Source organism: Ranitomeya imitator, chromosome 5 (genome assembly GCF_032444005.1).
Source record: "Ranitomeya imitator isolate aRanImi1 chromosome 5, aRanImi1.pri, whole genome shotgun sequence".
NCBI lineage: Eukaryota > Metazoa > Chordata > Amphibia > Anura > Dendrobatidae > Ranitomeya > Ranitomeya imitator.
This window is the reverse complement of record NC_091286.1, coordinates 182,284,595-182,297,263: the sequence shown is the minus strand read 5'-3', so window position 1 is coordinate 182,297,263 and position 12,669 is coordinate 182,284,595. Positions and strand designations below refer to the sequence as shown.

Sequence of the window (12,669 nt, the reverse complement as noted above, 5' to 3'; positions counted from 1 at the left end):
TATGAGAAAAGCTAGTTGAACTGTATAAAACAGGAAAGGGATACAAAAAGATATCCAAGGAATTAGTAATGTCAGCAGAGTTTAAACTGTAAAAATCAGGGGTTCTGTAAAAACAAATGCACGGTCAGGTAGACCAAAATAATTTGTCCACAACTGCCAGAAAAACTAGGGGGCAGATCACTGTGGGATCAGTGACTTGTCAGCAGTCTGCATTATGAATAGCTAAACAGAGCACCACATAAAGCCCCCCCACAGGCCCACCCCGAAGCACAAGCATATAAACTCAAAACTCAAAATGAATAACAACCACAAGACTGATTTAATCAACCAAGGTATCATTTTAATCAGTATAACAGCGCCGAACTGAAACTGTGTGGAGTTTACTTTGCACAATCCTGCTGATAGGTTCGCTCTTAAGTGGTTTTAGACCGATAGCTATCCTTTCTGTCACCCTTTGACTCAGGCACTGCTCCATTGATGGAAAATGGCTACTAATTTCTTTTAAAGTAATATATTAAAAGATTATATAAAACAGATGTGAAAATTGGCAGTGAAGGGAAGGAGTTAATAATCTTCTAGAATGTGTTAAAATGACATGACCTTTTGAAATTTTTAGTTTTAGAAACAGTCTTGTCCCTTTCACACTTCCTTTGCCTATAAAATATGTTAATATTTTTTTTTATTTTTGCATTACATGTTTAGAATATGCCACAGGGCAATATAGTACAATATGATTCTGTATGCTTGAGGAAATATACTCTTTGATCATGCCAATACCTAGCTAGATTGCAAATATAGTCACCAAACAAGACAAGTCTAATTTGAGTGAAACATCAACAGTGCTTGAGGCAAAGCATTGAACATCTGTTATTAGACTATTCTGCTCTTCTCAACGTGATGACTGCTTTTTACCCAGGTGCACAAAGAAATATTGTGCCTTCGGCTAATCAGAGTAGGACCTAAACGTACACTTTAAATTTTATATCTCTTTTAGAAAATGAATGGAGTCCTGTCTGAGATTGATCCAATTTGCGAACCAAGAAGAAAAAATTCAATTATTATTTTCACAATAAACTTCTAGCTGGCAGTGTTTTCAGTTTGTAAAGCACACAAAAATCCCAAAATGCATCAAATTTATTAAGGAGGGTACCTTTTTATGTGTTTGGTACATATTATTTCAACAGACAGTGGTGTAAGAAGCCTGTATTCATTTTCCCCAAAGTACTGTACGTTCCACAAGATTTAATGAATGTTAAGATGTTTTTGTAGGATATATACCGTAACTTAAAATGTCATTTATATAACGTGTCATTGTCATGTCCTCATATAAGTCAGAAAATAGAAATTGCGAAGAACTGATAGAGATGTGTAATGCAACAATTAGGTCATGTTAACATCTAGTATAATATAAGCGTAGTCTAATGCCCAAAATAATAAACTGCAAGAAAAGGCAACATGAGTGTGTTAAGCAAGGACTACGATACTCCATATTTTGGTATCTATATTTTATTGTATTTGCTCTTGGTTTTGTGGATTGTTACATGGAAATAGTTCTCCTGACAGTTTCATTTTCTTTAGGGATCAACTGCAACAGCTGCCTTGCCAGAAAGTGGTTCATCTCTTGCATTGAGGGCCTTAGGATGGGGCTCTATTTATGCCTTGTGTGGAGTTGGATTTCTCAGTTTTGCTGTATGGAAAGCACTAGGAGTACATAATGTGAGTATATAACTTGGGTGTTGGAAGGTAAATATTGTACTTGGAGCTCTCCAGATGTCTGTTTCAAGACAAACCTGGTCAAAGTGTGGCTTGCTTGCCACATCCGGCTTTTTTGCTGTCTCTGTTTAGCTTACAAATAAGGACAGCCAAAAAGATGGAAATCAAATGCTGCAGAGTTCAGAAGACCACAGCATTTCATCACTAAGGCTATGTGCACACGTTGCGGATTTGTTGTGGATCTGCAGCATTTATTCTGTGCCAAATTGCACCAAATCCGCAAAGAATTGCTCTCAAGCAAGGTTAATCAATGGCAATCCAGAACTGGTGTGCACATGCTGTGGAAAATTTCATCCTGATTCGCAGCATTTTATTTTGTGCAGCATGTCAATTCTTTCTGCGGATCTGCAGCGTTTCTGCACCCATTGACTTACATTGAGGCAGTGAAACCACAGGTGTAAAAAGGTTTGCGGATTTGCATACCAAAAACACTGCTGAAAGGAAATGATGTCAGAAGGAAGAGTGTGTGGGCAGAGAATATGTGTGTGGGTGGAGAATACCTGTGATCGGAGAATATGTTCGTGTCTGTCTGCGGGTGTGTGTTTGTGTCTGTCTGCGGGTGTCTGTGTGTGCATCTGTCAGCGTGTGTCTGCGGCTGTGTATTCATGTCTGTTTGCGGGTGTCTGTGTGTACCCAGGCATCATCTGAAGGGACTGCTACTCCCACCATGGCTATGTCTGCTGTCACATATAACCGTGACAGCATACTCACATACATACTCTCCAAACACCTAATCTCCAACGCCGTTGTCTCCTGCAAGCAATCAAAAATAATAAACCAACATATACTTACAGGGCTGCCACTAGAAATTTCGGGGCCCCATACTGGCAAAATGTTTGGGACCCCCTTGAGACTTCGCCCACGCTCCACCCCAGCCCTGCCTCCATGCTCCACCACTCAAACTGTCCACAGTCCCACTGCTCTCTCTTGGAAAAACTCAACTTTTCACCTATCACACATTTTCAGTTCCCATCACCAGATCACACACACAGCAGCTTTTGTTTTGGCCAAAAGATTTTTTAAACCCCCACCATAACACGGTAGACACTTTTGGCCGGGCCTACTCTACCGTAACCTATTAAATATTTGTTAAAATATGCAATACGATTTAGGTATATTTTTATTTATTTTTCAATTTTTAAAATGACCAAAAATATCACATACAAGGAACAAATACCACTACACCATGACCAGACCACATATTACCACCACAGTGATCGAATAATATCCCATACAAGGAACAAATACCACAACACCATGACCAGACCACATATTACCACCACATAAAGTAAAGGAAGGCTGACAGCACTCACTCTCATAGGGCGCTCGTTCCATGTCCAGGGAACCCTTCCCGGATATCGTAGCAGCTTCAAGGTAAAGGGACAGCGCTCCAGTCGGGTGTTTTAAGGTCCCAAAATCTTTATTCCAGCCATGCTAAAACGGTAACAGCAACGTTTCGACCGTACAATGCTTGAAAAAGACCGATTGTACGGTCGAAACGTTGCTGTTACCTTTTTATCATGGCTGGAATAAAGATTTTTGGACCTTAAAACACCCGACTGGAGCGCTGTCCCTTTACCTTGAAGCTGCCACATATTACCACCAGTGACCGAATAATATCACATGCAAAGAAAAAATACCACAACACCATGACCAGACCACATATTACCACCACAAAGTGACCAAATAGGGCATACAAGGAACAAATACCGAAACACCATGTCCAGACCACATATTACCACCACATAGTGTCTGAATACTACAATACTAATCAGTAATTAAAAAAAATACACAATACTATCACCATCAGCGCCATTATACACAGGAGATCTGTACATAGTATGCAGTGTCTGTGTACAGGTAATACAGTGATCACTGGTGACATTATACACAGGATCTCTGTATATGGTATATAGTGTCAGTGTATAGGTAACACACTGACTCACCAGTGACGTCTATTTCATCCAGCACAGATCGCCATCACTTCTTCCAGCCAGGGCTCATCTCTGCAGCAAATAATACAGTTATCTCGAGCTCCGCTTGCAGAACATGTTACTTAATTTTTCCCAACTTCTACCTTACACCGCATGAAGAAAGGCGACGTAATGTCACTCTACACAGTAACAGGACCGCCCCCCCCCCCTATTTAAAACAGTATACTCAAAAAATAAAATAAATACATCACTGCAGTAATAATATACATTAATTAGCCTGTTGTGATAGGCAATTCAGTAACACGATGTACATGGCGATCAGAGCACATACAGTGATCTGACAGTAACCCAAAATAATAGAACGAGCTCTGAGACATGGGAACTCTGCACACCGCAATCCCTGATCCTCTCCAAACACAACTAGAGGCAGCCGTGGATTGCGCCTAACGCTACCTATGCAACTCGGCACAGCCTGAGAAACTAACTAGCCTGAAGACAGAAAAATAAGCCTACCTTGCCTCAGAGAAATACCCCAAAGGAAAAGGCAGCCCCCCACATATAATGACTGTGAGTAAGATGAAGAGACAAACGTAGGGATGAAATAGATTCAGCAAAGTGAGGCCCGATATTCTAGACAGAACGAGGATAGGAAAGATAACTTTGCGGTCTACACAAAACCCTAAGGAAAACCACGCAAAGGGGGCAAAAAGACCCTCCGTACCGAACTAATGGCACGGATGTACACCCCTTGCGTCCCAGAGCTTCCAGCAAAACAAATAGACAAGCTGGACAGAAAAAATAGCAACAAATAGCAAAGAAGCACTTGGCTATGCAGAGCAGCAGGCCACAGGAATGATCCAGAGATACACAAGTCCAACACTGGAACATTGACAGGAAGCATGGATCAAAGCATTAGGTGGAGCTAAGTAGAGAAGCAGCTAACGAGCTCACCAGATCACCTGAGGGAGGAAACTCAGAAGCTGCAGTACCACTTTCCTCCACAAACGGAAGCTCCCAGAGAGAATCAGCCGAAGTACCACTTGTGACCACAGGAGTGAACTCTGCCACAGAATTCACAACATTAGCCCCTATGGTAATAATATTCCCCATCCTAGCCCCGATGCATCTCATTCCTGACGTCAGCCATATGTAATCCCATCCTGCCCTCATGAGTATCCATTCTGCCTCATATGATCTCCCCATCCTGCCCCATCTGTCTCCATCGTATCCATCCTACCCCATGATCCTGCACGATCTGTCTCCATACCTGCCCCATCTGTCTCCAGTCATGCCCCCTCTGTCTCCAGTCATGCCCTTGTCTTTCATCCTGCCCCCTGTGCCTCCAATCATGCCCGTATCTCCATTCTGCCCCCTGTGTCTCGAATTCTGCCCCCGTGTCCAGCATTCTGCCCCCGTGTCCAGCATTCTGCCCCCGTGTCTCACAGTCTGCCCCGGGCCCCACGGATCGCCGCTCTCAATAAATAATAAAAAAAGTTCTTACCTGGCTGCGCTCCTGCGGCGGGCGAAGCTCTCTCCACGCAGCTGAAGCGCGCACTCGTCGGCGACTGACAATGACGTTAGACGCCAGTGACGTGCGCGCTGCGGCTGATATCAGCTGCCAGCCTCCGATTGGCTGGCGGCTGTTAACTTTTGATATGTGGGCGCTGGCTTGCACGTCAATAGCGTTAAACTGCCCCTGCGCTGCTAAGGGCCCGGTTTAGCCTGCCGGTAGGGGCCCGGTGAGCAGATGAGATGGGGTCCAATGCGGGCCCCCTCTGCACAATGGGCCCCATACGCCAGTCAGGGTAGTAATGCCCTAATGGTGGCCCTGTATACTTACCTTTCCGCCGTAGTCCATTTAATAACAGGAGATCTGACACTGCCTCCGGCGATACACTGACAGGAGGTAATCGCTCCCTCATTGTATCACTGAGTCGCCGCGAGGGTTCTCCAGAATTCATCAGCTGATCAGCTTCAGTGCTCTCACTGGCAGCACTGCTGCTTGAGAAAATTCTCACACAGCGGTGCCGTAAGTGAGAGCATCAGAGCTAATGAATTCCGGTGAACTCTCAGTGATACACTGCGGGAGCGATTACCTCCTGTCAGTGTATCGCCGGGTAGAGCGGTCACATCTCCAGATGTGACTGTTCTACACGTGACAAGATTCAATAAAGGAGTCTGTGTGATTATTTCAAATAAAGGAACTAATTCTGGCCGTGTCTTTATTTACCATGTAACTATAGGGTTAGTAATGGATACAGTGCCTTGCGAAAGTATTCGACCCCCTGGAACTTTTCAACCTTTTCCTACATATCATGCTTCAAACATAAAGATACCAAATGTAAATTTTTGGTGAAGAATCAACAACAAGTGGAACACAATTGTGAAGTTGAACGAAATGTATTGGTTATTTTAAAATTTTCGTGGAAATTAAAAAACTGAAAACTGGGGCGTGCAATATTATTCGGCTCCTTTACTTTCAGTGCTGGAAACTCACTCCAGAAGTTCATTGTGGATCTCTGAATGATCCAATGTTGTCCTAAATGCCTTATGATGATAAATATAATCCACCTGTGTGTAATCAAGTCTCCGTATAAATGCACCTGCTCTGTGATATTCTCAGGGTTCTGTTTGAAGCACAGAGAGCATCATGAAGACCAAGGAACACAACAGGCAGGTCCGTGATACAGTTGTAGAGAAGTTCAAAGCTGGATTTGGATACAAAATGATTTCTGAAACTTTAAACATCCAACCAAGGAGCACTCTGCAAGCGATCATATTGAAATGGAAGGAGTATCATACACTGCAAATCTACCAAGACCCGGCTGTCCCTCTAAACTTTCATCTCAAACAAGGAGAAGACTGATCAGAGATTCAGCCAAGAGGCCCATGATCACTCTGGATGAACTGCAGAGATCTACAGCTGAGGTGGGACAGTCTGTCCATAGGACAACAATCCGTCGTTCACTGCACAAATCTGGCCTTTATGGAATAGTGGCAAGAAGAAAGCCATTTCTCAAACATATCCATAAAAAGTGTCGTATAAAGTTTGCAACAAGCCACCTGGGAGACACACCAAACATGTGGAAGAAGGTGCTCTGGTCAGATGAAGCCAAAATCTAACTTTTTGGCAACAATGCCAAACGATATGTTTGGCGTAAAGGCAACACGGGTCATCATCCTGAACACACCACCCCCACTGTCAAAAATGGTGGTGGCAGCATCATGGTTTGGGACTGCTTTTGTTCAGCAGGGACAGGGAAGATGGATAGAGCCAAATACAGGACCATTCTTGAAGAAAACCTGTTGGTGTCTGCAAAAGACCTGAGACTGGGACGGAGATTTGTCTTCCAACAAGACAATGATCCCAAGCATAAAGCAAAATCTACAATGGAATGGTTCACAAATAAATGTATACAGGTGTTAGAATGGCTAAATCAAAGTCCAGACCTCAATCCAATCGAGAATCTGTTGAAAGAGCTGAAAACTGCTGTTCACAAACATTCTCCATCAAACCTCACTGAGCTCAAGCGGTTTCCCAAGGAAGAATGGGCAAGAATTTCAGTTTCTCGATGTACAAAAATGATAGAGACATACCCCAAGCGACTTTCAGCTGTAATCGCAGCAAAAGGTAGCGCAACAAAGTATTAAGTTAAGGGGTCAAATAATATTGCACGCCCTACTTTTCAGTTTTTGAATTTCCACAAAAATTGAGAATAACCAATACATTTTGTTCAGCTTTACAATTGTGTTCCACTTGTTGATTCTTCACCAAAAAATTACATTTGGTATCTTTGTTTGAAGCATGTTATGTGGGAAAAGGTTGAAAGGTTCCAGGGGGCCGAATACTTTCGCAAGGCACTACAGGTTTCTTATAAACGCCTCTCCATTACTAACCTGTGGACTTGATGTAACCTGGCAATACAAAGTGTTATGGACCTGGTGATTAGGAGCACCCGAAAAGACCTGATGGTTAAACTAACAAAGGACAAGCTCTGGGAAGTGGGAGCTCTGCTGACCGCAACCCCTAATCCTATCACACACACTAGAAATAGCCGTGGAGCGTTCCTGACTCTCCCTAGACGCCTCTTCACAGCCTAAGAGCTAACTAGCCCTAGAGATAGAAAATAAAGCCTACCTTGCCTCAGAGAAATTCCCCAAAGGAAAAGGAAGCCCCCCACATATATTGACTGTGAGTTAAGATGAAAGTCACAAACACAGAAATGAAACAGGTTTCAGCAAAGGGAGGCCAGACTTACTAAACAGACTGAGGATAGGAAAGGTAACTTTGCGGTCAGCACAAAAAACTACAAAAAGACCACGCAGAGTGTGCAAAAAGACCTCCGCACCGACTCACGGTGCGGAGGTGCCACTCTGCATCCCAGAGCTTCCAGCTAGCACGGCAGCATCATGATAGCAAGCTGGACAAGAAAACAATGAACAAATAATAAACTAGCAGGGACTTAGCTTCTGCTGGAGTAGACAGGTCACCAGAAAGATCCAAGACCGAACTGAACCAGTACAAGAACATTGACAGCTGGCATGGAGTAACGATCTGAGTGGAGTTAAAAAGAGCAGCCAGCCAAAGAAAAAACTGAGACACCTGTGGAAGGAACCTCAGAAGCAGCAGCTCCACTCACAGCCACCAGAGGAAGTCCATGGACAGAACTCGCCGAAGTACCATTCATGACCACAGGAGGGAGTTCGATAACAGAATTCACAACAGTACCCCCCCCTTGAGGAGGGGTCACCGAACCCTCACCAGAGCCCCCAGGTCGATTAGGACGAGCCAAATGAAAGGCACGAACTAGATCGGCAGCATGAACATCAGATGCAAAAACCCAGGAATTATCTTCCTGACCATAACCCTTCCACTTGATCAGGTACTGGAGTTTCCGTCTCGAAATACGAGAATCCAAAATCTTCTCCACCACATACTCCAACTCCCCCTCGACCAACACCGGGGCAGGAGGATCAACGGAGGGACCCATAGGCGCCACGTATCTCCGCAACAACGACCTATGGAACACATTATGGATGGCAAAAGAAGCTGGAAGGGCCAAACGAAATGACACAGGATTGAGAACTTCACAAATCTTATACGGACCAATGAAACGAGGCTTAAACTTAGGAGAGGAAACCTTCATAGGAACATAACGAGACGACAACCAAACCAAATCCCCAACACGAAGTCGGGGACCAACACAGCGCCGGCGGTTAGCGAAATGTTGAGCCTTCTCCTGGGACAATGTCAAATTGTCCACCACATGAGTCCAAATCTGCTGCAACCTGTCCACCACACTATCCACACCAGGACAGTCCGAAGGCTCAACCTGCCCTGAAGAGAAACGAGGATGAAAACCAGAATTACAGAAAAACGGCGAAACCAAAGTAGCCGAGCTGGCCTGATTTATTAAGGGCGAACTCGGCCAAAGGCAAGAAGGATACCCAATCATCCTGATCAGTAGAAACAAAGCATCTCAGATGTGTTTCCAAAGTCTGATTAGTTCGTTCGGTTTGGCCATTTGTCTGAGGATGGAAAGCCGAAGATAAAGACAAATCAATGCCCATCTTAGCACAAAAGGACCGCCAAAACCTCGAAACAAACTGGGAACCTCTGTCCGAGACGATGTTCTCTGGAATGCCATGCAAACGAACCACATGCTGGAAAAACAATGGCACCAAATCAGAGGAAGAAGGCAACTTAGACAAGGGTACCAAATGGACCATCTTAGAGAAGCGATCACAAACCAACCAAATGACCGACATCCTCTGAGAGACAGGGAGATCTGAAATAAAATCCATGGAAATATGCATCCAGGGCCTCTTCGGGACTGGCAAGGGCAAAAGCAACCCACTGGCAGGAGAACAGCAGGGCTTAGCCCAAGCACAAGTCCCACAGGACTGCACAAAAGAACGCACATCCCGTGACAAAGAAGGCCACCAAAAGGATCTAGCCACCAAATCTCTGGTACCAAAGATTCCAGGATGACCAGCCAACACCGAACAATGAACCTCAGAGATAACTTTACTAGTCTATCTATCAGGGACAAACAGTTTCTCCGCTGGACAGCGGTCAGGTCCATCAGCCTGAAACTTCTGCAGCACCCGCTGCAAATCAGGGGAGTTGGCAGACAAAATTACCCCCTCTTTGAGAATACCCGCCGGCTCAGGAACACCCAGAGAGTCAGGCACAAAACTCCTTGACAGGGCATCAGCCTTCACATTCTTAGAGCCTGGAAGGTACGAAACCACAAAATCAAAACGGTAGAAAAACAGCGACCATCGAGCCTGTCTAGGATTCAACCGTTTGGCAGACTCGAGATAAGTCAAATTCTTGTGATCCGTCAAAACCACCACGCGATGCTTGGCTCCTTCAAGCCAATGTCGCCACTCCTCGAATGCCCACTTCATGGCCAACAACTCTCGATTGCCAACATCATAATTGCGCTCAGCAGGCGAGAACTTTCTAGAAAAGAAGGCACATGGTTTCATCACCGAGCCATAAGAACTTCTTTGCGACAAAACAGCCCCTGCTCTAATCTCAGAAGCATCAACCTCGACCTGAAACGGGAGCGAAACATCTGGCTGACACAACACAAGGGCAGAAGAAAAACGACGCTTCAACTCTTGAAAAGCCTCTACAGCGCAGAGGACCAATTGACAACATCAGCACCTTTCTTGGTCAAATCAGTCAACGGTTTAGCAACACTAGAAAAATTAGCGATGAAGCGACGGTAAAAATTAGCAAACCCCAGGAACTTCTGCAGGCTCTTCACAGATGTCGGCTGAGTCCAATCATAAATGGCCTGAACTTTAACAGGGTCCATCTCGATAGTAGAAGGGGAAAAAATGAACCCCAAAAATGAAACCTTCTGATTTCCAAAGAGACACTTTGACCCCTTCACAAACAAGAAATTCGCACGAAGGACCTGGAACACCATTCTGACCTGCTTTACATGAAACTCCCAATCATCCGAAAAGACCAAAATATCATCCAAATATACAATCATGAATCTATCCAGGTACTCTCGGAAGATGTCATGCATAAAGGACTGAAATGCAGATGGAGCATTAGAAAGCCCGAATGGCATAACCAGGTACTCAAAATGGCCCTCGGGCGTATTAAATGCTGTTTTCCATTCATCGCCCTGTTTAATACGCACAAGATTATACGCCCCTCGAAGATCTATCTTGGTGAACCAACTAGCCCCCTTAATCCGAGCAAACAAATTAGACAGCAGCGGCAAAGGGTACTGAAATTTGACTGTGATCTTATTAAGAAGGCGGTAATCAATACAAGGTCTCAAAGAACCATCCTTCTTGGCCACAAAAAAGAACCCTGCTCCCAACGGTGATGACGACGGGCGAATATGACCTTTCTCCAAGGATTCCTTTATATAACTCCGCATAGCGGCGTGCTCTGGCACAGATAAATTGAACAGTCGGCCCTTAGCAAACTTACTACCAGGAATCAAATTAATAGCACAATCGCAATCCCTATGGGGAGGTAGGGCACTGGATTTGGGCTCATCAAATACATCCCGATAATCTGACAAAAATTCAGGGACTTCAGAAGGAGCGGAAGGCGAAATTGACAACAATGGAACATCACCATGTACCCCTTGACAACCCCAGCTGGACACAGACATAGATTTCCAATCCAAAACTGGATTATGGACCTGTAGTCAAGGCAACCCCAAAACGACCACATCATGCAGATTATGCAACACCAAAATGCGAATATCCTCCTGATGTGCAGGAGCCATGCACATGGTCAAATGAGTCCAGTACTGAGGCTTATTCTTGGCCAAAGGCGTAGCATCAATTCCTCTCAATGGAATAGGATACTGCAAGGGCTCCAAGAAAAAACCACAGCGCCTAGCATACTCCAAGTCCATCAAATTCAGGGCAGCGTCTGAATCCACAAATGCCATAACAGAATAGGACGACAAAGAGCAAATCAGAGTAACGGACAAAAGAAATTTAGACTGTACCGTACCAATGGTGGCAGACCTAGCGAACCGCTTAGTGCGCTTAGGACAATCGGAGATAGCATGAGTGGAATCACCACAGTAAAATCACAGCCCATTCCGACGTCTGTGTTCTTGCCGTTCAGCTCTGGTCAAAGTCCTATCACATTGCATAGGCTCAGGCCTATGCTCAGAGAATACCGCCAAATGGTGCAGGCGCCGATCGATCTGAATGGCCAAGGACATAGACTCATTCAGACCAGCAGGTGTGGGAAATCCCACCATGACATCCTTAAGGGCTTCAGAAAGACCCTTTCTGAAAATTGCCGCCAGGGCACACTCATTCCACTGAGTAAGCACAGACCACTTTCTAAACTTCTGACAATATACCTCCGCCTCATCCTGACCCTGACGCAAAGCCAGCAAGATTTTCTCTGCCTGATCCACTGAATTTGGTTCATCAGAAAGCAATCCAAGCGCCAGAAAAAACGCATCTACATCACGCAATGCAGGATCTCCTGGCGCAAGGGAAAATGCCCAGTCTTGAGGGTCACCACGCAACAAAGAAATAATGATTTTTACTTGTTGAACGGGGTCACCAGAGGAGCGGGGTTTCAAAGCAAGAAACAGTTTACAATTATTTTTGAAATTCAGGAACCTAGATCTATCCCCAGAAAACAAATCAGGAATAGGAATTCTAGGTCTAACATCGGATTCTGAACCACAAAATCTTGAATGTTTTGTACCCTTGCAGTGAGATGATCCACACAAGAGGACAGACCTTGAATGTCCATATCTACACCTGTGTCCTGAACCACCCAGAGGTTAAGGGGAAAAGAAAGACAAAACACGCTGCAGAGAAAAAAAAATGGTCTCAGAACTTCTCTTATCCCTCTATTAAGATGCATTATTACTTTGGGGCCAGCTGTACTGTTATGGACCTGGTGGTTAGGAGCACCCGAAAAGACCTGATGGTTAAACTAACAAAG

At 44.6% G+C, this 12,669-nt stretch overlaps 1 protein-coding gene across 3 annotated transcripts in view; it reads left to right on the top strand.

Annotated features, from left to right (window-relative positions):
• Positions 1-12,669, top strand: part of TMEM242 (transmembrane protein 242) — a 564,077-nt gene that overhangs the window by 264,235 nt on the left and 287,173 nt on the right. For all 3 annotated transcript variants that reach the window (XM_069769395.1, XM_069769394.1, XM_069769393.1), the window contains exon 3: positions 1,579-1,716. In XM_069769395.1, the coding sequence (XP_069625496.1) occupies positions 1,579-1,716 (138 nt within the window). The remainder of the gene's footprint in view (positions 1-1,578; positions 1,717-12,669) is intronic.